The 25,266-nt window shown below is 39.8% G+C and overlaps 4 protein-coding genes across 6 annotated transcripts in view; 2 read left to right on the top strand and 2 right to left on the bottom strand.

Annotated features, from left to right (window-relative positions):
• Positions 1-12,625, top strand: part of LOC6643247 — a 38,214-nt gene extending 25,589 nt beyond the window's left edge. The window contains exons 2-5 of the mRNA XM_023176314.2: positions 7,524-8,191; positions 10,623-10,938; positions 11,007-11,216; positions 12,103-12,625. Of these exons, the coding sequence (XP_023032082.1) occupies positions 7,524-8,191; positions 10,623-10,938; positions 11,007-11,216; positions 12,103-12,453 (1,545 nt within the window). The 3' untranslated portion in view covers positions 12,454-12,625. The remainder of the gene's footprint in view (positions 1-7,523; positions 8,192-10,622; positions 10,939-11,006; positions 11,217-12,102) is intronic.
• Positions 12,626-12,792: 167 nt separating this feature from the next.
• Positions 12,793-14,427, bottom strand: LOC6643248 (thymidylate kinase). The gene is made up of 4 exons (XM_002066182.4): positions 14,406-14,427; positions 13,654-13,833; positions 13,226-13,595; positions 12,793-13,168 (listed from the first exon to the last, which is right to left on the bottom strand). The coding sequence occupies exons 1-4, from the start codon at positions 14,410-14,412 to the stop codon at positions 12,982-12,984; spliced, it is 744 nt and encodes a 247-aa protein (XP_002066218.3). The 5' UTR covers positions 14,413-14,427; the 3' UTR covers positions 12,793-12,981.
• Positions 14,133-20,711, top strand: LOC6643229 (uncharacterized protein CG5098). Of its 3 annotated transcripts, none has more exons than XM_047009652.1 (6): positions 14,480-15,112; positions 15,174-15,233; positions 15,489-15,727; positions 15,908-16,356; positions 16,420-19,112; positions 19,182-20,711. In XM_047009652.1, the coding sequence occupies exons 1-6, from the start codon at positions 15,029-15,031 to the stop codon at positions 19,731-19,733; spliced, it is 4,077 nt and encodes a 1,358-aa protein (XP_046865608.1). In that variant the 5' UTR covers positions 14,480-15,028; the 3' UTR covers positions 19,734-20,711. The 3 variants fall into 3 exon arrangements, with proteins under 3 accessions (XP_023032047.1, XP_046865608.1, XP_023032046.1); XM_023176278.2 differs by having other exon boundaries at positions 15,174-15,314; XM_023176279.2 differs by lacking the exons at positions 14,480-15,112; positions 15,174-15,233 and adding an exon at positions 14,133-14,391.
• Positions 20,712-20,919: 208 nt separating this feature from the next.
• Positions 20,920-25,040, bottom strand: LOC6643230 (serine-rich adhesin for platelets). Its single transcript, XM_002066184.3, has 5 exons — positions 24,806-25,040; positions 23,870-24,747; positions 22,069-23,686; positions 21,667-22,010; positions 20,920-21,573 (listed from the first exon to the last, which is right to left on the bottom strand). Exons 1-5 carry the CDS (start codon positions 25,038-25,040, stop codon positions 21,010-21,012), a joined length of 3,639 nt encoding a protein of 1,212 aa, XP_002066220.2. The 3' UTR covers positions 20,920-21,009.
• Between the last annotated feature and the right edge of the window lie 226 nt (positions 25,041-25,266).

The following is a 25,266-nucleotide window of genomic DNA, read 5'->3' as shown; positions in this document are numbered from 1 at the left end:
GAACTATTGAGATGTTCTGAAGGTTGACAAAAAATGGGAAAATCATATATACAAAACAAAAACTAGTCGCTTAAGTTTTTGTTACAGAAGATAAACTCAAATATTGTTTTCGAATAGATTGCTTTTAAAAGCTCTGGATCAATCATGCCCAACTTAATGGCAATTATTAAAATTCAGTTTTGGTCCCAGTCATGATGTTAGAAATCGCATTTATTTGGCCAATTTGATGACAGAAATTTCTAGGGCTTCAATTGTCATATATGTACATACATATGTATATGGTGGATAAAGAAAAAAGGGAAAACCATATACACAGAAGAAGCATTTCGTGTGGGTGTGCAAGAAAATTATGCATATTATCCCACACTGGAGTCTGGTTTTCCTTTCTTGTGAATGCCACATTCTCCAATTCTATTTTCATGCCCTTGACACTCTGCTTTCGAGTGAAATTGATTTGACAAATATTTTGCCTGGCGTTTATTACATTCTCTTTTATTCCTCTGCTTTTTATTTTTTTTTTGCTTTTTCTGCTTCTCTTTTGCTTTTGTCATTTCGTGTTGGCCCTTTTCAAAGCTTATGTGAGTGTGGCAAGGATTACGCATGCTATGGCAACAATTTTCAATATATTATTATAGGGAAGAGCAAAAAAAAAAAAGACTTTACACATAGTGTACATGTGTACGTACAGAGTTAAGCTGGCTTGAATGCGCCACGAGTGCAAGTAGCAGCAATAACAACACTAAACATGTACTTAATACCTCATGCTGGCAGTGGCAGTGCCACTTGTTGCATCATCCTGAGCTGCATACACATTTTGCAACTAAGTCGATATGCAAACAAGCAACTAAGAAAAAGCTGATAAAAGCCAAATCAATTCAATAGGAATTCCTTTGACCTTGTGAATAACCGCAAAATATCTCTAAAGGATGTTTTTTTATCCGTCTGATACTTAATTCATTTAGAGACTCGAACTCGAGCTCGAACTCCGAGTCGATTTTGATAAACTAAAAACTTAAACAGAAGCTCAACCAGAAAGTTCAATTCCCCATGTGCGTTGACAATCAATGGACGAAAATACTTGGACTCTAAGGAAAAAGGATAATGTCAAAACCAAAACCGAACCCAAACAACTTTGAAAAACTAAAGTTTTTCACTGAGCGACCTACATAGATGGGATGAATTGGTGGGAGGCACGCGCCTATTTAGTGGTTTTCTTCTCGGTTGGACATGAAAGTTTTTCCGAGCACGACTTAGACATGTCTGTGTCGGTCTGTGTCTGTCTTCACTGCGAATTGGATTTGTTAGGGTTTGGAGTTTTAGTTTGACTTGCGTTGGGTTTCATTATGTGGCCGTGGCGGTGGCCCCTCCCGAAAAAAAATGAAATAGTTGCTCTGACATTGCCATTGCCGTGCGACCCATAGAACGATAATATGCGGCACGCGCAATCCATATACATACCAAGTATTATATGTATTAAACATATATACGTACATACTTATATCTAGAGGAATACGTGACCATAGTAGTTGGCGCCGGAAATGCTTCCGAAAAACTGTGAGATATGAAAACCAAAGTAGAACGAGATGGAAATATTCCTACAAGTTCTTTTGTCTCAATCTAGTTTTTACATAGTTGTTGTGGTTGTTGTTGTTGCGGTTGTTGCTGTGGATTTACAAAGATTTCTTTTATGCTTTTACCGCCTACTACTACACACACATAGAGAGGCAGACAGACAGACAGACAGACAAAAAGAGGGAGACAGAAAGAGAGAGGGCGAATAAAACTTCTTTCATTTGCGCTTTTCCCGGCATTTGTTGGCCAAGTTTTTCGGTGGGTGCTCGAGTTTGTCAAACTATTTGTATGGAATTCACAATTTGTGTTGATGAAGTTCATCCTACAGCCAGCGAGCTCTCAGCAATCCCTCCATAACCTTACCCTAGGAACTTCCCGCTAGTTGTCTTAGCCGAACAAAGGACAAAGACCCCGGCTCTGGGATAAAATTTGCCACCGCGTGATCTGCGTGAACTGTGTGAACAAGTGTTTATGGAATTGAATATTTAAGTTTCCGTTTCTTCTTCTTCTTCACTCGGCTTGAATTTGAATTTCCTTTTGGGCTTACAGGTGGCACTTACTTGTATCTCAATTCGAAGCAGGTTTTCTATGCGATTTAAACTTATCCTAAGCCGATTGCAGAGGGTCAAGCCCAAGTCAGAAAAAAAAAATATTCAGCTCATGGTGTCAGCTTAGGCAAAAAAAACAAAAGCTAGAAATAAAACTTTGAAAGGTTTACTTTCTGTAAAAAAAAACAAAAGGTTTAAAAATAGACTCGACCCACAAATATCCGGTATGCACACTGTCTCTCCAGTTAAACTAATATGTGAATGACTGGAATAGCAATTGAAATAAAATTGTATTTTGGATTGGACAACACAATTTGCTATATTTACTTCTCATTTATCACAAATTTTAAAACTGCGGTAAAATATTTAGGTTAAGATTCCTTTTCAACTTGTCTTTAGAGGCAACTTGGTACGTTTAGTTATTAACACCTTAATGGAATATCCTCAGCATTTTCGATCTAATAATCATTTTCAGAATAACAGGAGATGTCTTTAAATGAAAATCAAGGAACTTAGTATTGAGAAAAAAACTATGTATCCTCTTTTACTTATACATTTAAGTATACATTCTGAAAATATAAAACCAGTTGTATAAAAATTGTTTGTGCTTACGTAAATTTCTCTGAACAAATTCAGCAGATTAGGATTAGAAGACTTTTTTAAATGAACAATTGTAAATGAACAAAAGTAGATCCAGGTTCATTAATTTAACTGACAAATACTGATAAAAATGATTAAAACTTCAAAAGTCAAAATGTCGCATCGTATTTTATATTCAATATAATATATTATGCTTTACATATATATCGCTACATTTAGTTTTCAAAAAGTTTAAAGTATTTTTACGAAACCATCAACCACATTTCAATGGCTCTTCTGAGAATTGAGAATTAAAAAAAATGTTAAAGCATTGCAATTACTTTAAAGCTATTTTTGTTAGTTTTACTAAGCACACACTTTACTCTTTTGCTTTATCTTCGCTCGACATTTATGTCATTCAACGTGCAAGTATCCTATCTAATATCTTATTGACATATACTAAACTACATAGTATAAATATAAATGCACACAGCTTAGTTAATATACATATGTTATTTAGGTATTTACAAGTGTAAAGAATGTTTTGCAATGACAGCTTAAGACAATATTGTTTATCAAATGTCATAAGTCAGGTGATTAATAAATACCAATTTATTTCATTCATTCATTGCATAAATTAACTTATTGATTAAATGTCTGATTTATTTAAATTCTTAATTAACAAATTGAAATGCCTAGAAAATCAATTTTTGTTCAACTTTAACAAATTTTTTATTGTTTAACTCATGCTAGCATTGCAGAAGGAAAGTTTATGACCTAAATTGAAGGCAACTTTTAACTTTTTGCTACTTTTACCCCAATTTCCACTTCGAGTATTTGACGTAGTAAAAGTATATATGTATAAACTTAGCTTTCTAAACTTTAGAGCCTTTAAATGATCCTTAATTCCATACTTTTGCTTGCTTTAGTTTAGGTCATGTAACTCATATTCAATCATGTATTCAAATGAGTAATTTGTTAGCTATTCCAATATGTAACTTTAAATCAAACCTTAAGCTTTGAATTAAATTAGTGTCTAATTTGTAATTTTTAATGAATACTTCTATGTTAGCACTAACAAAATGTTGAATGACTATCAGAATTAATTTCTCTAATGTCTATACCTTTATTTTATCACAACAGAGTATACAAATTTACTATAACGGTATAGCAGAAGCACGTATTGGATTTTTTCTAGGATTGAAGGATGTTATTCATAAAGTAAAACGAATTAAATTTATTGACAGTTTGGTCTTGGCAAAAAGAATCTAAACAAAATATTCAAGCCCTTTTGAACCTATGCGCTCTTAGCTCTTTTATTTCCTTAACAATAACATCTTAATAACCAAAAGTTTTAAAGTGCCTTATCGAAAGTTTCTATCTTTGAGAATGTCCTGTACAAATTTTGAGTCCTTGTCTATTAAGCTTTTTGACAGGCAGCCTTCCAAAAGGTAAGCATTCGTAGCAATAAGCTGCTTAGTAAAATCTTTTAATGTGTTTTTCTCAAAACAGATTGTTGTAGAATTGTTAGTTATATGTCAATTATTCTATTGACTTGATTTTTGATCTCAAAAGTGTATAATATTTATAAATATTTACTATTCAAGAGACTGTGATATTTTGGATTGGGAAAGAAATACCTTTTTGGTATTGAAAAAACGATAAATTTGTTGATTAAAATCTGATGCCATTTTATTATATCCAACTACATTTATTTTGAAGATCGAAGTGTATGTATTTTTGGACAACAATTTTTTGGTTTATCAACAAATTTATGACTTGTTTGGCGACAATCATGACAGCAGTGAACTTTCATGTTTAGATGATTATCAAAAAATTAAAGAATCTCTAAAAAGATTTTGTAATTCTTTGAGTTAGATTTTAAATTGTTCTTAAAAATGTAGGTGCATAAAAATAGCAAAAAATCAAAGTAAATTACAACTTAAATAATAATGTGCATGTTAAAAAAAAAAAAAACAATTTGCTTTGCAATAAACAAATTTTCAAACAAAAGCTTTTGATAATCCAAATGTTTTTGTTTCCTTTTTTTTTTGCAAATTACTAAAACAAAAACACGCTCTTAAGGTGAAGAGAGGAAATAGTTTAAATACTTATGTTAAATAAATATACATACTTAGTAATGTTATTTTAATCAACATTTCTCTCTCAATTTGTTTCAATAGTCAAAGCTTGATAACAGATACAATTTATATTTGAATATTAGTTTGAAATTTATGACCATAAATTATTTTTGAAATAGTTTTCTCTCTGTGTTTTCGTCCCCCTCTCTCTCAGTCTCTCTCTCTCTCTACACGGTTATGAAAATTTACATTTATTATTTTATATTTTTTGGCTGCCATTCAATTACATTTTTGCAATCAAACAACAAAATGTTGAAATGGTCACCTGGACAGACAGAGAAACACACACACACCCACCAAACTCACACACACACACACCCACACACACACGGCATAAATTTGTGACCTTTGAGTTTTCAATTGAATTTTGTTCATGTGCCGGCAATTGTTCGAACAGAGAAACTTGGTCCTTTGGTTTTTCAAAAAAACAAAAAATCCACAGAAACAAAAAGCAAGTGGAACGAAAAACAACAAGCAACAATACTCAATGCAATTTGCATACATGTTGGGTAGAGACGATGGCAATAATTTGGGGGATTGAAAGGGGCGGGAGCGGGGGCGGACGAGATGGTGACGATGTGGATTTCATGTCCAACAACATAGCAACAAAAAAACAAAAAGAAAACAAAAAAAAAAAGCATCAAGAGAACAACAACAAAAAGTATAACGACAAAAACATTTTACATTGGTCTTTTCGATTTGTTTTAATTGTTGCGCTTGCCATTGCTTGTTTTCGTTTCCCCCTCACTCTCCCTGTCTCTTTCTCTGTGGGTTTCTCCCCATCTCTTTCGCTTGTCTGGATGTCTGTCCCTTTCGGTTGCTATTGCCTGTGGGTCTGTCGATTATTGCCAATTGTCAAATATTAGTTTTTGTTATGGTTTCATCAATGCTTTAGCTGGCACCCATGAAGCAAATTTTAATTAATGCCTGTAGAAAGTTTGCCAATATTAAAGTTTGAACCGTTATTTCCTTTGTTCTTACACTGAGTTTTCTTTTCGTTTTTGGGTGGTGGAGTGAGAGGTCAACAGATCAATTTGCCCATATGCTGTATGAATAAATTTCAATTAAAAGTGACCACCCAGGCAAAATGTTACTTAAGCTCAAGCTGTAAATCCTGTTAATCGCCCCAGGTATATCGCAATCTAAGGCGTCACACATAGTGGCGACTCATGGCTCACTTCTTGCCATTTTCCTCAGCTTAAAGGTGCCGCAATGTTGTTGCATGCCCCACCCGACAACGACCCACTTAGCTGCAAGTAAGCTCACACTCTAACACCAGGAGTGGGAGTAAGACCAGGAATAGGACCAGGAATATATGTAACTACGAGTGGGTGTGGTAGAAGGCAGTCTGGGTAAACATGCCTTCGAGGTTTTTCCCATTTGAGACTTTGAGCCTGGCTGCACACCGTACTCCATATACTTTACCTGAAGGTGGCTTTAGTCTAGCAATTAGTGGGTTGACTTTGCCTGTTGGCTTTACCTTATTTGTGATGCTTTTTTTTATGCCCATTACCTTCGCTTTTGGTTTTAGCCGACAAAAAGTCAGCTACTTTAGAAGGTCCGTTAACCACAACCCTCACTCTCCTCCAGCTGTTTGTGGATACATATGTTTGCCTTTCTAACTCCATTCTGTCTACTAATGCTTTGCCTTCCATCTTGTAATCTAAGCTATACTCGATATATGCATTAATTTTAGAATTATCTAGCGATAAGACAGCTTTCAATGTAATCGTTAACCAAAAGTATTTAAACCCTGAAAATTGATTATACGAACTTCAAGCTGTTATACTTAGGACAGATTGGGACCAAATCGAATGAATTTAAATCCTTAAAATTAAGATTCCTATGTTACCTCTGAAGCTTTGTCTTTCCTTAAAGGCTCAAGGTTCTTTATTACAAAGAAGACTCCTCATATGAGCTCAAATCACCACTCACTAAATCTGATCAGGCAACAAAATGTAAACTCTTCTAATTTAAGCTTTTTTTGGCTCAATTTCACTCTAAATCTCAACTGGTTTTGGAGTTGGCGATTTGGTTTAGCCTGTCCTTCTTAAAAAAACCACCAAGGCAAGTTGTCCCCCTTCTTAAGCTGCCTACCATAGCTTTTATTACTTTTGAAATTTCCAATTTCGAGATTGGTAAAAACTAATCGAAATTGCATTAAACTGAATAAATTCTTTTTCAATAAAACTTCTGCGATTTGTTGCCTGAGAAAGTACCTTTTGAATAATAAACTAAATTCCAACTCAGGACAACTGTTATTATAGTTTAGACCTTGGCTATAAAATCAAGAGTTAGCATTATAGCACTAGCTTTGTTTAGTATGCTTCAATTTCGATGACTGTGTAATCTCTCTCTCTCTCTCTCTCTCTCTTTCTCTCTCTCTTTCTCCAAAAATAAACTTCAATTCATAGTGGAGATTTTGTATAACTTAATCCTGGGTAAAGCAGCTTAATGCCTTTTGAAGAATTTCATAGAATTTTCCTAAATTTTCAAATGTTTAAATTTTGAATGAATTGTTGTCGTGTTGCTGTCGTTTTTAGTTGCTTGGTGCCAGCACTTTTCACTTTATTAGCCCTGGCAAAACCAACAATTGTTAAACATTTCAATGGGCCAATGGGCTTTACATTTACATGTTTTTCGCTTGCTCATATCTCTTTTATCTCTTTGTTGAATTTTGCAGCTCCTCCTGGCTGTCATACTGGCTGCCCATTCTGGATGCTTTGGTGGTGGTAGTGGAGGACTTGGTGGTGTTGGTGGTGATGGCTCTTCCAGACGAACGCTTGCAGTGGCCTGTGAGCAGACGGCGACAGGAGAGACGGCGGCAGCGGCTGTAGGAATGGGAATGACGTATAAAAACAATAGATATACCAACAAAAACAACAACTACAAGGACTATAACGACTACAACTATGAGTATGCCGATGCTGATGCCATTGCAGATAGCAACAACAATGGGAACAACAATGACAACTATAACTACAACAAAGCATTGGCGAAAAGGCAGGAGGAGCAACAACTACAGCCACAAATACTGTACGGAAATCCCAGCCAGAACAACATATACGACTATAGCACCAACAGTCGACTCCAGCAACGAGAGCAACAGCAGCAGCAGCAGAAGCAACTAGAGCAACAGCAACAACAGCGACAGTTTGATGATGATCCCGAGAATGCTCGCAATGACTTCCGTCTGCAATTGTCTGACTTAAATGCGGCCATTCAAGGTGTGGTTCTGGGCATGGGTAGGGGCCGAAGTAAGTTTGCCGGCCAGGAGCAAAACCAGGACAATGCTAACGACAACAATGTACAGCAGGAATTGGAATTGTCAATGGAACGTCGCAGCCAAAGGTAAGCAAAAAAAAAAAGAAACCAAAACCCACAACGCCCCAAACACAAACGAAAATTAGCAGAAGAAAAAATCGAAAGGAAGAGGGACTAAAAAGAGAGACCGAATAGGGCTCGGTGGGTGTCGGATGGGAGATGGAGGATTTGGGTGTGATGGAATGACTGCATTCATCTTGTTGAGCTTGAATGTGACCAAATCTGATTGGAGGTCCAAAGCCTCTTCTATTCACATTTTGACTTTTGTCTCTCTCCGCTTTGTCTCCACTTTGTCCGCGTCTCTTTCTCTATATCTCTTTCGCTTTCACTGCATATCAAGTTAAGTCCATGCCAATGTGCCATGTCCTCGTCATCCTTGACGTAAGCGTTAACGTAAGCACTTAAGCTTCTTCCTTTCGGTTCTTTTGTATTCTCCACCCTCACCACACTCAAACTTGGTGCGCGAGATCAAGCTTTGGGGGATCAGACGATTTTCTATGCCAAAGATTATGAAATGCCCGCAAACAAAACTGCATCTACGTAACATACAAAATGGGAATAAACTGACAAAAAAAACCCCAACCAAAAAAAGATTTGCACCAAGACAAAACATTTGACTTTTAGCTAGAGCAAATGCTTGAAAAAGATAACCGGGAATTTTTAATGCCATCACTATGAATAGTCAAATACTCTAACCAAAAAGGGGTTCAGTTCACAGCCCGGAATTACTTCAAGAAATTGTCAAATAAATATCAATTATTCGATTTTTAAAGACGTGTCTGATAAAGGGAGAATTCGTAAGTCTAAAAATAAACTCAATTTTAAAAAAAGTTATAACATATAAGGAATTTGAATTGTGGTAATTCTCTATTAAGTCGGTTAAATTCAAATGATTATTAATATAAAGCATTAAATTAGCGTACAAAACTCGTTACCTAAAAAATAGTTTAGATATAACGTATACGCAACGTTGAATAACATGAACTAATTGTTCTTTTACGCAAAGTTCTCGCTTAAAACCAAAATTCATGACAATTTTTTGATACATATTTTATTTTACAATATTTTACAAAGCTGCAAAATATTGATTATAATCGGCTTAAAACTTTTGTCTTCAATTTGCTTATAAAATAACCAATTTTTATTTCCCTTTTCAAAAGAAGACCACAATAACTAACCACAACGATTTTAATTCTACACAAAATTTTACATTTTTCAATTGAATTTGAAACCTATAAAATTTAAAGATTTAAAATCATGTATAAAATGTCTGTTGTCAAATGTTAAATTGAATTGTATAACGTATTTAACAGATATAACATATAAATTTAAAAAAGAGTTGAAAATTGGATAAACAAATGATAAAGTTGATAACATTGATTCAAAATATGACTAGTTGAAATTTATGTGTTTTTTCAATATCAAAAACATTTCAAATATCATGACTAGTAAACAAATTACGCAAAATGCGGTTAAATTAAACAATGTATTAGGCTGTATGAAATTTGCAACATTCTTTTGTTGTTACAAGTATTTGTCATATAATTTGCATACTAAAGTGCAGGATTTACTCTTAAAGCCTTAAATCTTTTGGCTGCCTTATGGAAATGTTTGCTTTCTCTTGTGGGTTTTCCACACACCACTAAGTTTAACATTTTAGCAGTCAGGGAAAAAGCTAAAAAAAGGATTTGAACTATTCTAATTTAAACAAGCAAATCCAAGGCAAAGCACTCACCTCACCTCAACAATTCCAATTGCATTCGTTTCTAAACATTTGCGCAAAAGTTTGCGACAAAACTATCAAAGCTGTCGTTGTTGCCTGAAGTGCGCTTCAAAAACGAAAAAAACGAGCAAAAAATTCTAAAAAATGGGAAACAAATAGAAAAAGGAAAAGTCCTGCGGTTATAGCCGCGAATAGTAGAAGCAGTCAGGCAGCTAGCTAGCCTGGCGGCCATCGACAACGAAAAGGGAAATCCGCTGGCAGTCGCGTAACAGAGCTTTGTCCCGCCGCCGACGCTGTCGGCGTCGACGTTGTCCGCATCATCTAAAGCCCAATCCGGATCCGTGAGCCCCGCACCCTTTTGATGTCAGTACAAAGCCCAGGCAAAACGAAAACTAAAAAATTCATTGGCATTTGCTACAGTTGAATGCAAAATGATGCGCTTTTGTTGGCCAGCTGGAAACTGCAAAAAAAAAATAAGACAAAAAATGAACTAACAAAAAGCGTTAGAGACAGAAAGACAGACCATATCCCAACGTCAAAACGAATATACATATATATTTTTTTTTAGTTTTCTTAACCCTTACCCCAATCCCTCAGTGCATTCGAAAAAGCTCTTCGTCCTGCCTGCTTGCCTCCTGGCCGGCGGCATGAGATGCAAGAAAGCGAGCGAACGAGCCTGCTAATTCATTGCCAAAGCTGCAAATTTTTCTATGCATATGCAATTTTTGTTTGCAGAGAACCAGGTCAGCCAGAGTACTATGTGGACGATGATGATGATACAGTAGCGGCCCCAGCTGATGCCAGAACTGGTGATGGCGTTGATGTTGCTGATGATGTTCGTGCTGATGATAGCCCCAGCGATAATATAGATTTCGAGGGCGAAGAGGAGTACGCAGTGCAACGTTTTGGCCAAAAAGAGGATGCCGATGAGTTGAGCTCACAGTTACCCTATGGCATACAAAATGTGCGCAAGCGTCGCGTTCGCAGTGTTATGCCACCCACACAGCAGTTCAATTCAAATCCCAGCACCAATCCCAATAGCAATGATGGCGTAAGTTTCAATCTCAATTTTTTATAAAATCAAAGTTTCCGAAATTGTTTTTTTTTTCGCGTTTTTAGGTCACGTATCAATCGCTGTGTCCCACAAATCGAGTCACTGTCAAACTCGACATGGGTGAATATCGTCCAAATCATTATGTGGAAGTCACCTGTGCCCATAACTATGCACCGCAGCCATCAAGAATGCATAACTATGATTATAGCTATCGTAGCAATGAATTGCCTCTGCTAAGAGCCCTTCTATCAGAGCGGGGTGGGGAAAAACGTGAGGTAAGTAACTACAATAATTTAATTTAATTAGTAAATTCGGTTGGAATAATTGAATAAACAGGAATATGTTAAGGCAACTCTCAGATACTTCAAAGAAACATTTCAACCTAGTTTTAGTGTTATTAACTTCATCACACAGACCCTACAGACGTTGCTTTTAAATGATTATTATTATCATTAGAGGATATAGTTGTAAACCATCAAAACTAACTATATTTTTCAAGCACTACATCCATACACTAGCCTGGAATTGGAACCCATATCCTCGTTGCCATATCCAGTTGCCTAATTGACTGGGCCACTTAGACAACTCAGATGAGTTGTAGATACCGAGAACTGCTTGTTTTTAAATTATATAATGTTCTATCAAGAATATTTACCACGACAACAAAAAATTATAGACATTTTTTGTGATGCGATAACCAACTACTTTTTATATGGGTGTATTCATTGCCGCTTCATTCAGTTAAGCGTTGAATAAATGAATGAAATCGGTTACTTCTTCAATATTTGTCTATAAGTATACTCAGTTAATGCACTTTTAAGGCTCATTTAATTGATTCGTTTTGGTCCAAATTGTTTCATAAAACGATTTCACTAAATTTAACCACCTTTCTAATTAAAACTCAAAGTTTTGGTCTCCTATATATAATAAATTTATTTCGTTTTCCGTTCAAAATTCGAATCTTTAAAAAATTTTTTGTTTTTAAATAGAATTTGGATAAACGCATCTACTATAATAACTAAAATTTTTAATTATTTATAATTTAAATTAGAAAAGTCAAGAATTTTGAAACTTCTCTTTAGTATTCCATAAACATTTTCACAAATTAGAAATTTTTTAAACTGTTATAGAAAATAATAATTAGTTCTTAAACTTTTCCAGATCTGTTCGGCTACAGGTTTTTCATGCATCCAACTCAATCGGACCATACATTTGATACGGCTAAATGAGGATTCCGGCTGCTGGGAATCCGAAACACGAACAGTGCCCTCAGGCTGTGAGTGCATGTGGCCCAAGCATAGCTATGGAGACATTGCTTTTTATCATCAGGCACAGAAACGTGGTGGCCCCTTGTTGAGACGCACTGGTGCTGGCGCAAGTGCAGGATTGGGTGGTGGATCGAGTGCTGGCATCGATTACAAACCCGGAGTGGGCTATCGTCAGTTGAAGTTACGGTCACGCAATCGACGAGACAATTTCGGTCCCTTTGACGAGAGCTATGACTTGAATTGAGGCAAACAAATCAAAAGGATGCCATGAATGGGGAGGGAGTAATGTTTTGGAATCTACATAAATTATTTTACGCCATAGTTTAGTTATAAAATTGATGAATCGAGAATCGTTTTGCGTACGAAGAGAATTGTGAATTGTAATTGTTAATGATAAATAAAATGAGAAACTACAATGGAGCAACACACAAACAAACCATGAGATAATCCTCAAGGCGCTCTCCCAGTTGGTTTATCCATAAATCAACGGGCTTATTGCAAAAATAAATAAATATTCATTTATTTTGTAGGTTGTCTGGTCAAATTGCATTTGCTTAATCGTTTAGTTGATATGCCCTGCAACTTCGATTTAATTCAAACAATTTATTGCCTGATCTGTGAGTCGTAAATTAAATATTTAAGCTCGCCGTCGTCAACGGCAACAGCAACAACAGCGAGAATAAAAATAATTGCAATTATTTATAACAAATAGCAGTTTACATAAATCACCGCTAATCCTACAGAGGAATCCAAAATAAACCAGGAGCGAAAACTATGTTAACTTGTCCAATGGTTGAGTTGCCACCTGCTCTAACAATTTCTCTGATATTTGTGCAATCTGTTGATGCAAATCCTCAACTTTATCGCTGGCGTTTAGTCGATGCCAATAGGATGATTCCCTTTCGTAGAGGCAATCAAAGACAGAACTCACTTTACGCTGGAACTCCAATTTCTCGTATCTAGAATGAAATTATAAATGAAAATCAATTGAATATAAATTTATCCCAATACTTTACCGCTCTGTGCCGTAACTCCCTCGTTTTGCCAGTTCATCGAGTTCAGTCTTTAAATAGAAAACAGCATCCGGTTTGAGTAGTCCCCGTTCCGGTGCATAACACCAATTCAAATCCAGACCTTTGGCCACTGTGTAGGCTACCCCGGAATATGAATATCGGTCTACAACCAGAGTGGTTCCCGCTTCTAATTGTTTTCTCATGCGATTTAAATGCTCCCATCGATTGGCAGAGAACATCAAATGTATCACTTCATCGGGCAAATCTTGACTGTTGGTCAAATACGAATTGATCACCTGGCCAATTTGACTTGATTTGCGTTCCGGAAAATTTAAATGAACCGTGCTTACACCGTTCGCCTGAAGCTTCTCAACTGGGCAGGGTAAAAGCAATTAGTTAATTGGAAAAGTTTACAATTTATTTACACTTACCTAAAAGCCGACTTTGTGTAGTTTTGCCACTGCGGTCGCAGCCCTCAAATACAATAAATGCACCTCGTTGCATTGCGTTGCTAATCTTATCTACAACATTTCCACCTCGCATTCGCAATACCAGGGATACACAATCCGAATTTGCGCGCCAAAATACAGACGTTACTTTCATTGATATTTCTGAAAAATACCAAATTTTAGAGTAACCATTCAACAGCTAAAAATAGATTAAAAGAACGAACTAAATTTTCATAAGTTTTTTTGCTGCTAATCCTGCTACCATATACAGGTATTTAGCTTTTTAAATTGCTTTGCATTATATTTTTGTATAAGTTAATGTATAGTTCACTAAATTATTATTTAAACCCCTGGTCGAGTAGAATCTTTAGCCAAAAAATAGCTCAATTAACAGCACTCACGTAAAAAAATTGTTCAATGCGAAAGTGTGACCGTGCTGTGCGATGAAATTATTTCTACATAACAGTGTGACCACAGCTAAGCTACTCCTGTATAGTGCTGGAAAGAAATCACGTAAAAACACAAACAAAATTTAATAATATCACTTGTGTATTATAGAAACACAGTGCCGACAATGTATTAGCAATACGGGTCATTGTCCAACGTAGGCGTTTGAGGCCACGGCAGCAACTTCAATGTGCGATTGGCCGACCCAAAACAAGAAACAAATTCGCACAGAGTTGCGACGAAGTCGCAATGCCCTGCAATTGGGATTTCTAGGTATTTGTACTTACCGCACATCCATGCCAAGTCAACATAAACATCTTTAACAACTGCCACAGTTTAACTAAATGTGTCATCTACTAATCCTCAATAAAACCATTTACTTACACATGCCGAAACGATTGAATGGGCAAAAGGCAAAAGACCGCGTGCTTATGGCGTAGCGTGCAGCAGCTGCAACGCAACCCAGGGACGCAGAAGCAAAACAACTCGCGATAACGATAACGATAGGACTAACGGCTGCGCAAGGACCACGAGAGCCGACTGCCGCTAGAAGAAGACGAAAAAAAAAAAATAATTTTGCCAGTGGGTGGGGGTGGTGTATGTGAAAAAAGTGCGTGCGGAATTTGTTTATAAGCGACAAGAGAAACGTCAAGAAAAGTAGAACAGAGATTTTGTGTCCATCGGTTTCGCAGTCGTTTGTCCTGAAATTAAACAATGTGCTAGCAGGACATAAATATCTCCTGTCAAGAGAAACTAGTTTCCGTTTCGTTTCCCCCCTTTTTTTTTCCTTATTCCCCCCTTGTGATTGGTTTTTGGCTGTCGTTATCCTGCTGCTACCGCCTTTCCATCTGATTAACAGATCTCAGGTCGTTCCTTTTCGTCGATGAAGTCTTTGAATTTAAGTTAGAAAATGTCCAATAATAATCACCCTCACAGTCATCTCAGCCAAGCTGCTGCCGCCGCCGCTCAGAATCCGTCATGGAATCCACTGCAAGTAAGTAATGACCCAAGTGACGACGATACCCATGCTAATGAGTCTTAATCTTTGTTTACAGATACCTTCATACATTCCGCGGCAGCCGCAACTGGCACACATGTCCAATGAACGGCCCATGGTGCGTTCCCCATTGGCCTGGCAGCAGCCGCCGCCGCCACCAGATGCCATTTACAATTTTATGTCGGCCAATCATAAAAACGTAAAAATCGACTAACAAACAATCGAAAACGCATGCACTTCAAAAATCTTTCGCCTAGTCCATAGAAATTCCCTACTTCTCCTTCTCTTTAGATTAATTCCCCAGTTTTAGTTTGCTTCTTTTTTCTCATATTGTTTCAAATTAATTGGCAATGTTTTTAAATATACTTTTTAGCTGGATCATCATCACCAAATGAATCCATTGCTGGCGCCGCCTTATACTGGAACATTGCCTTTTGACTCCATGGACTTGTCACTGCAATCAACGCGAAGTGCGGCGCCGCCGCTTTCCAAATCGGGATTGCCTCAACAACAACAACAGCAGCAGCAGCAGCAATCGCATGGAAATGCTCAGCATCAGCAGCAACAACAACAATCCCATCTGCATGCTCCTCCACCCAACTTTCCATCGATGTAAGTTTAACTAACTTGGTTATTGCAATGCCATATCGAAGTCTAATAACTTGGTTATTAGAAAGCCATATCAATGGTTTACTTTAAATTTAGAAATTAAATGCACATGTAATATTCTGATAAAACAGATGGCACCTTAAAATTTTAATTTATTTGGTTATTATTTCAATTTACCTTCAGACACAATCTAAGCACAAGCAATGCCACGACCCAGCAGGAACAACTTACTGCCTTGGCGGTTGCCCATGCTGAGAGGTTGCTGAACTCCAATAATTTAACTGCTTCGGCTGTCCCGACGCCAACATCAACGCCCAATGTGACTGCCACGCCCAGCAAGTATTTAAATGCCAATGGCAGTGATTGTGAGTCGCTGTTACCGCCGCCGCCACCAACGACAACTTCATCCACGTCCACTGCCACAGCCAGCAATCACAACAGCAGCAGTAGCAGCAGCAGTGGTCCTGGTAGTGGTAACAATAATCTATCAAGTCAGTCGCCAACTCCACATTATATGCATCAGAATCGTGATGATAGCTTCAAGCTGTCCCAATTAAAACAACGTAACTTCGAGAAGGATAAGGAATGCAGGATAATGCAACAGCAACAACCTTCACTTGGCAATAAGAAACGTAAGCATAAAATGTGACCACTTTTGAATTTTTAATCCAAATCATTATGTAAATCATTTCCAGCCTCACCACTGAGAAACTATCATCATCAGCAGCAGCAGGCGCAACAACTGCAGCAGCAATCACCTTATAACATGACTCCAAAATACAATGGACCCCAGACTCCGCCCACGCCGCAGTCACCACTGGCCGGTCCATTACCGCCGCCGCCACATCAAATGGACTACAACCAACTGCACTTGCATCATCAACTCGGCGGAGGGTATCAGCACATGCAGCAATCAGCCCCTGCGGCTAGTCAAGATCAACACTTGCATTATCATAATCAGCATGTACTGCCATCCCATCATCCGACACACATAAGCAGCGCACAATTTCACGCACAAGCCAATCTGCCCGGACAGCAGCAATTGCCGCCGCAGCATCAGCAGGCCCAGGCAGGGCCTCCAATGCATCATCATTCCCGTAATTCGCAGCAACTAACGAATCTCGATTTACTGCCCAAGCAACCGAAGCAGACGGATATGGATATTGAACGGGAGAGAGACGAACAAACTGTTATAACAGATCTATCCTATCGCCACACGACGACAACACCTGCCTTACCCCCTCCTCCTGCTTCATCTTCCTCCTCGGGGGAGACTGAAAAGCCGGCTGCACCTTCTACTGCTAGCCACGATGCTCCTGAATCACCATATTTGACTACCTCCAACGAGGAGTCACTGGAATCGAACAGCAACAGCAATAGCAACAGCCGCAAGAGACGCAAACGCAAATCTAGCCTTGTAATGCGTCTCACTCCCAGCGAAAATGCTTCGGCCACCAAGCATACTCATGGCAATAGTAACAGTAGTCCCAAACAGACGACCAAGAATGGAACTTCAAGTGCCGGCGGCGATTTTCAACCATTTCAACAAACTGAAATGCCCATGGTCATGGAGAACGGACGAGCCAGTTCACCGGCTCAAACGGAGAATAGCAACAGCAATAACTCAACATCGTTGTACAACGATGACAACCCAAAGACGAAAAAGCAACGTCAAGCACTGCTGCAACGCAATCTCACCGAGCAGCAGCACCGGCATCATCCAATCCCTGAGGATGAACCTGTGGCAAATCCAACTCCCCCAACAACAACAGTCACAATGCCACCGCCGCCAAGTCCGCAGAGCAATAGCAGCTCCAGTTCTAGTAGTTCCAGTTCCCACTCCAGTCACAGCAGCCACGATGAGAAACAGCAGCCCGAACCCCCCATAATCAACAATAAGAGCATAACGGATACGCCGGCATCTCCAGCTCTGGTGGAACAAGGCGATATTGATGCCAAACCAGCGGTGAGTGTACATGAGCAAGAAGACGATGACAACGAAGTGGACGAGGTGGTGACGACAAAAACTGATGATAATAGCAAGGCACCGGAAACTTCACCCAAACCTCCAACGCCACCAGTTCAATCCACGGCCACTTCGGCACCATCCTCAGAACCAATTGTAGTGCCACCAAATGCTGCTGAACCTCGTCATTTTGGTGAAGTGGAAGATAAGCTAGAGCAAATGTTCGCCGGGATTGAAGAGGAAACGGAAGCTCCGGCGGAAAAGCCCGCAGAGCAGGAGGCTAAAGTGAATGATGTAGTTGGGCATGATTTGAGCGCCCAGCTGGCTATGGATAGCGCCAAATCAGAGGAGATCAAGCCGACTCCACCGGTACCCGAGGTGCGACCCATAGCCACCAAGGCGGCAATGAAATCCACTCTGCCCAGTCCTATTCACAGTCCCATGCTTGAGGCTCGTTCCACTTCTACGCCGTTACCCGAATCGCAGCTGGCTGAAGAATCCCAAGATAGCAGCAAATCGCAACCGGTTAGGTCTGCTCCCCAGCGTCGTTTACCGCAAAGAAGACTTTCCATAGGCATGGATGCAGCACTCCTGCGCTTTACTCTCGATGACACTGCATCCCAGGCCAAAACCAAGAAGACTGTGGGGCGAAAAAAGTTACCGCAACCCGATCCAGAGGATAGCGATGACGATGATAAGCCCAGTACCTCGGCAGCAGCAGCAGCAGCCTTGGCAGCGCGAAACAAACTAAACGAAACAGCCAACATAAAGAACAACAATTCAAAAACATCGACCACAACGACAAAAAAGAGTCCCATAGCCAAGGGCAAGAGCAAGAAGGCGGCAGTGGGCAAGACTAACAATAAAAATTCCAAACAGAATGGCAAAAATTCTAAGGGTGGCGGGGGACGTAAACCGATCAGCACTGATGAGGACAGTACGCCGGCGCCTCACGTAAATGGAGGCAGTAGCAGTTTGCCCGATTTGAAATTCAAATCTCCCTACATTCTAATCAAACCAGATGGCACATTTAGCATTAAGAATACGCACAGCTCCGAGGATATCAATGAGAAACAAACGAAGGCCAAAAAGGCACCGCATGAGCGTAAAAATCTGCGCGGCATGCACAGCTCAACATTGAGCAATCGCTATGATGCCGATACCACGGATTCCAGTTGGATTTGTGTATTCTGCAAACGTGGTCCCCACAAATTGGGTCTCGGTGATCTCTTTGGACCCTATCTGGTGTCCATAGACTGCGATGAGTATCGAGCGGCACTGCACAGTCCCGGCGTCCAGGATATCGATGGTCTATTTGTGAGCAAACGGAAACGTGGCGATATGGTAAAAGCGCAACAACGGAATCTGCCCGTAGTGCAAGCCTCGCTAGCCAACATTATGCAGGCCCCCAAAATTAGCATGGTAAGTCATCCCTATCTTAGGATTGAATTGTGTCTTTTTTATAAATCAATCTTTTATTTTTGCTTACAGCATAAACGCAAGCGGAAACAACCAGCCCAGGATTGTAACAATTCATTTAGCGATGATCAGTTTGATATGCAATCTCGTTGCTCCTCCTCAATGGCAGATCCTCTTGATTATAGCCAAGAGAACAAATTGGTGGAAACGTTTCGCGGCATGTGCAAGACCTCTGAGCATGGCTATGAGATTTGGTTACACGAGGACTGTGCCATTTGGACCAATGACATACAATTGATCGGAGCCCATGTGAATGGACTCGATGCTGCTGTGTGGGATAGTACGCGATATCAATGTGTCCACTGCTCGCAGACGGGGGCCAATGTTTGTTGTTTTCAACGCTCCTGCAAGGCAACTGCCCATGTGCCGTGTGCCCGTTCAGCCAATTGGCATCTGAACGAACACGAACGTAAGGTTTTCTGTCAATTGCATGGCCCATCCGAAGGATCACATGCAGCAGCAGTAGAGGAACCAGCAGCCGGTACTATAGGAAATGATTCAATGGCATTGGAATCCCTGCAATTGCAGCAGCCAGTTCTATTGAATATCAATTCGCTTCCCTGAGTGCGGGTTCGTGTGCAAAAGTGTCGTCGCATGTTTTAGATAGCTTTGTGTCCATTTCAAGAATTGTAAATAGAAAAAACACAAAAAACGTTTTCGCTGAGGGTGGAACGAGAGGAAGAGGGTAATCCTCTCCACTAAGAGTGTTGTGTATAAATGAAAAACGCTGTAAATTTTCCCCATAAAGCTTTGATGCGCTAGAGTTATCAGAGAGCGCGTTGCATACTGTATGTTACATATATATAAATAAATATAGTTATATATATTTATGTATATTTAAGAACAAAGTTTTTACTTGTTTTATCCAGAATAATTATTAACTTATTATTATTATTTCGGTGTACCACCTGTGTAGTACCTTTTAGTTTTTAATTATATATTTACGTTTAATTCTTAAGTTTAATTTTTAAATGCAAATCGCACGTACTTTCGCTTTAGTTGCATCACACACACTTGAATTTGATTTTAGTTAAATTTGTTGTGTATGAGAAAAAGAGCATACTCGATGCCATACCATAATCGTAAATGATAATTGATAAATATATCTGCAATTATATATAAATATATAAACACATATATAATGTGCACAGCATTGATTCAAGTAAAAGTACATACCTATACATAAATAGAAAAATGTCTGACAACACGAAAGCAGCCAATTTAAGTAATAAACAAACAACAATTGAGAACATTCGAACCCCCTATTCAAAATGGAATATTGTAAAACAATATATAAATATGATTAAACAATAATGTTAACGCCTAGATACATGTAAAAGTAAAAATTTATATTATTATTATATAGATTCATATATATATATACATTCTAGTACACATAACTTGGTACTTGCATTGTATTATTAACTATTCATACGCGATAAGAGTAAAAAAAAAGAAAACTGTACGTATTTGAAGATAATTTTTAAATTACAAAACAAAAACCCCCATATAAATCAATCAATAAACCAAGAAACAACAAAACGAATACCTTAATCTCACGCGGAACAACAACAACAAACAATAATAATACTTACCAACATAATAAAAGCAATAATAACAAAAAGGAAAAAAAGAAGAGATTATTTAGGAATCGAAACGCAAATTCGTTTATTTGTCAAAATGAAACAAAGAAAAATAAATATACATACAAAATTAAATGCACAATTTTTGAGCAAAATAATTTCGAGCACTAAATTCTATTGTTAACTTAACTTAGGCATAAATAATTTAGCTATGAATTTATTTGTAGTATTTATTACTAACCCTCACGGCAATCTTCTCAATAGCGACGCAAACGTCGCCTTAAATCCGTAATATCGTTGGATAATCGTCCGACACTGCTCTGTGGCACATCGTATGATGTCCGGCCGGCATAGAAGGATCTCTCCCGGCTGGGATTCGAATTGGTTAATTGCAACTGATTGACTGAGACATCGCTGCGCTTTTGCGCCAATTGCAAACTATTCGGTGCTGGTATCAGTCCATTGGGCAAGGCGGGTAATTGCACATTCAAATGATGATCAACCTGACGGCTGGATAGGATTGCTCCTTTTGGTGATGAGGCTGCTGGGCCTAATGGTTGGGCTAGTGGTGGGAATTGTGGCAACTGTTGCTGTTGCTGTTGGTATGATACAAAGATGTTGGGTGTTAAATATGGCTGTTGATTCGTTTGAATGGACGAAGATTGTTGTGGCTGCTGCTGCTGATGGTGGAATTGTTGCTGATAGGTCTGTGGCTGTTGCTGATATTGCTGATAGACAATCTGTTGCTGCGGCTGTTGTTGTTGTGGCTGATATTGTTGTGATATATAACTAAGTTGTTGCTGGTGAATGGGATGTTGCTGCTGTACATGCTGTCGCTGTGTCTGCTGATGAGACTGTTGCTGCTGCTGTTGCACAGGTTGGTGTTGCACATGCTGTATGTGTTGCTGCTGTACCTGCTGCCGTTGTGTGTGTTGCTGCTGTACCTGCTGCCGTTGCTGCTGTACACGCTGCTGCTGTTGGGGCTGACGTTGTTGCGGTTGTTGCGGTTGCTGCTGCTGCTGCTGCAATGTGGATGCCTCAGCCTGTGTCTGGCCAAATTTATTATTCAGAAAGTCATTCAGTGAAACATAAGATTGACTTTGGCTTGTCTGTTGCGTTTGCGGTTGGCTAGCCAGAGAGGAGATAATATTGCTAGCTGAATTGGGGGAAATTCTTTGACCTTCAGCACGAGCTATCACTATTCCAGGTGGAGTGGGCAATTGCTGTGGGCGTGGCGGTACAGTCAAGCTGGCAATAGCTGTAAATAATTGAAATTACAGTACAAGTTGCTAATGGCAATTAGAAAGTTGTCTCACCTGGAGCTGTGGCTGGCTTAACATAGCTTGGCTTGATCACACGCTGTTGTTGATGTTGATGTTGCTGTTGCTGCTGCTGCTGGGACTGGGTAACCTTTTGTTGGGTACTCTTAAAATTCTGCAAAATGGATTCATCAACAATGGCGCGAGTAAGCTTATCAAAAGGCAAAAAGGCAGAAGATGATGAAGAAGAAGTGGCGGAAGATGAGGAGGCAGAAGAAGTAGATAGACTAGAGGATGGTGTGTGAATGGGTGTGTTGCTGTTGATGTTAATGTTGTTGGTGTTGGTCTGACGGAAAGGTGTATTAAACGACGGAACTGGTGTGTAACTATAGCCCTGATTATAACTAGATGCCAATGCCGAAATTTGCTGTGACAAGGTGGATAGAGCAGCGGGAGTAGTCGGTGGTGGAGGTGTTGTAGTTCTTGTTGTGGTAGTGGTTCGCTGAGTGGTAGTCCCACGGGTTCGCTGCACAGGAGCCTTGTAGCTGGAATAACGATTACGTCCACGATTCACATTCAGAGAACTTGTTTTGGTGGTGGCAATGTGATTAAGAGCTTCAGTGGTGCTTCTAACCGCAGCAGCAGCTCGTGTTGCTGGCGTGTAAACGCGATTGCCTCGCTGTACTTGGTAACGTTGCAGATTACTGTGCACACTCTCCCAACTGGCCTTAACTGGTGGCTCATTACCCGTCTCTTTCTCGATGTTGCGCACAGCCAACTTTTTGCTGGGTCCTTGGTCGACGCCTCCGCGAACATGTGACAATGGGGAAACTGTTGTCGTTGTCGTCGTCGTCGTTGTTGTTGTTGTTGGAGAGGCTGCTGGGATTGCCAAAGTTGTTGGCTTCGCCGTGTGCAGTCGCGAGAGACGCAAACGACTAGCTGCCAAACGTTCTATATAACTGCGAGTGGGTGTGGTTGTTCGCTGAGTGGTACTCGTGGTCGAACTGCGATTAATGACCAAGGGCAGAGGACGTACACTAGGGCGTCGCGCTGAGGTGGCGCCAACACCGGTAGCACCACCTACACGCTGATGGGCAAAGCGTCTATAGCCGCGGATGCGTTCCTGGGTGCTGCTGATTTCAGTAACCGTTTCCGTTGAGGTACTCATCACCAGAGTGGGAAGTGGAGCGGAAGTTGTTGTGGTCGTTGTGGTTCTCTGTGGTTCCGATCTGCCCTGTGTAAGCTCGTTGGTACGCAAGGCGGTTTCCGTTTCATCATTGTGGGATGACAATTTGACTCCAGCTAGCAATAATTTGGCAGCTTGATGGTGTGCATCGGTTTTTTCGATGACATCAGCATTGAGTTCCGGTGGCGACAAATCCTCAGCCAGTGGTAAATTGGCTGTCAAGGCGGCTGCCTGACCTAGGGATTCTATTTCAATTTCTGGCGGTGCCAGCAATCCCAATGGTTGATCAATCAGAGTGGCGCCAGTTGTTGATGTTCCTGCTTCTGTGGTTCCCACTGTGGTCTCCTGCTCATCTTCCAAACTCGGTGATAAGGTGGGAGCTATTAGAAGAGGTTCGGCCAACTCTTCAGCTATGGATTCAGTTGTGGTTTTTGGGAATTTAACTTTATGGTCAAGATCTTTTTGAGCTTCATTTGGTATCTCATTGGGCTTCAGTGTGTAGTATGGATAAGTTGTGAATTCGTGTTTGTGTGTAGATGTATTTAGAGTGTGAAAGAAAAGGCGATAGATAGATTTGAAGAAATAGCAAAAGGAGTTAAAATAGAGATAGTAATAGAAAGTGTGAGAGAGATAGACAAAGCTTTAGGCTTTCAATTTGGCTTAAATTCTTACCGTAAATCTGACAGTGCCCGCTGTTTGTTTTGGCCTATTATAAACATAAGCTGAATTCTTGGATTTATCACTGTTCATGGAAAATCCACGACTCAGAAATCTAAATGGTTGCTTCACCTTCATGGCCGGACTCATGGCTTGATAGCCCGACACACTGGGATCCAAATCGGTTGAGACTTCATCTAGCAAATTGTTAATATTCGATACCAAATCCATTTGGGTGGCCTCATCCTTGGTGTTGCGTATATGTTTGATGTAGTCCGGAGCCATTACCTCATTGGATGAGGTCGCATCGGTGGAATCGACTTCAAGGCCAGCATTCACTCGTTCGGCGAAATTCTGTTGCTTCTGATAGTGATACTCACGTGGATATTCGGCTATGATGTGGGCATTGGTATGATCAAATTGTATGCCCGGATCGGAGGATAGTTCACCTAGGCTATTAACATAGATATCATCGCCCCCATCTATGTCGGCAACTGCGCCCAAGGGTTCACTCTTGATGGCCTCACCCCGAGTCGAGGTGGCTTCCCCAACAGATGAAACCTCGGACAATTGCTTGCGTTTCGTTGTCGGCTTGGATTGTTGCGACGTCGTGGTCTGTTGCAAAGCCTTCGAAATGGTCTTCATAGGATATTCCATCATTTGACGCACACGTTCCATCATTTCATGAGTATTGCCCACTTTCTTTTCGTCATTCATTTGATAGTATTGCTCCGATTCATCGCAATTGACATTGCGATACCAATCACAGACGAAATGTTGTTGGCTAAACAGTGTTCCATTGGGGCAAAGGAAACCAAATCCTTGAGGGGAACGAGCCGTGTGTGCGCAAATGCGAAAGGCTTGACAGCGACTCTCGACATCGGCATAGTAACCTGCAGCAGGTTTCAAATTGATTTAGAGATTTGACTCAATGAGTTGGGATTGACTTACCCTCATGTCTGCCCTGGCACACAAAACTAGTCTTGGGCAAAGCACTTAAAATGGGATAATCTACACCTGGTTCACCGGGTATCGTATGCCTTAGATCAAACTCCTGATCCGTATATTCGTTCAATTTGTCTGCATCTTCAAAGTGTTCACTACTCTGGGCACTGATTAAACCAACAGAAAGTGCTATCACTAGACACCGCAATGCGGTGGCGGCTCTCAACGTTGGCGGCCGCATGCTACAACAATCAAATGGAGGAAAAAGAAAGAAAGAAATGAAAAATTTACATTAATTGTGACATATATCTGAAGCTTACAAAACCCTTAGTGGGTCCTAGGCTGATTGATAAAACTTATGTATCGTTAAACATTCATTGATTAAAATGAAGGTAATTTGAATATGAATGCGGCAACGGCACACACCAAACAACTGAAGCAAACCAAACCAAAAGCAAACCACGTAA

This window comes from Drosophila willistoni (genome assembly GCF_018902025.1).
Source record: "Drosophila willistoni isolate 14030-0811.24 chromosome 2L unlocalized genomic scaffold, UCI_dwil_1.1 Seg168, whole genome shotgun sequence".
In the NCBI taxonomy this organism is placed as follows: domain Eukaryota; kingdom Metazoa; phylum Arthropoda; class Insecta; order Diptera; family Drosophilidae; genus Drosophila; species Drosophila willistoni.
Note: the sequence above shows the minus strand (reverse complement) of the source record. Positions and strands in the feature narration are given on the sequence as shown.

Coding starts and splice junctions, on each gene's coding strand:
- LOC6643230 (XM_002066184.3), bottom strand. CDS start 25,040: ATGCGGCCGCCAACGTTGAGAGCCGCCACCGCATTGCGGTGTCTAGTG. Junction 24,748..24,805: donor GTGCCAGGGCAGACATGAGG/GTAAGTCAATCC, acceptor AACCTGCTGCAG/GTTACTATGCCGATGTCGAG. Junction 23,687..23,869: donor CGGGCACTGTCAGATTTACG/GTAAGAATTTAA, acceptor TACACACTGAAG/CCCAATGAGATACCAAATGA.
- LOC6643248 (XM_002066182.4), bottom strand. Junction 13,596..13,653: donor TACACAAAGTCGGCTTTTAG/GTAAGTGTAAAT, acceptor TACCCTGCCCAG/TTGAGAAGCTTCAGGCGAAC. Junction 13,169..13,225: donor GGGAGTTACGGCACAGAGCG/GTAAAGTATTGG, acceptor ATTTCATTCTAG/ATACGAGAAATTGGAGTTCC.
- LOC6643229 (XM_023176278.2), top strand. CDS start 15,029: ATGTCCAATAATAATCACCCTCACAGTCATCTCAGCCAAGCTGCTGCC. Junction 15,728..15,907: donor CCACCCAACTTTCCATCGAT/GTAAGTTTAACT, acceptor ATTTACCTTCAG/ACACAATCTAAGCACAAGCA. Junction 19,113..19,181: donor AGGCCCCCAAAATTAGCATG/GTAAGTCATCCC, acceptor TTTTGCTTACAG/CATAAACGCAAGCGGAAACA.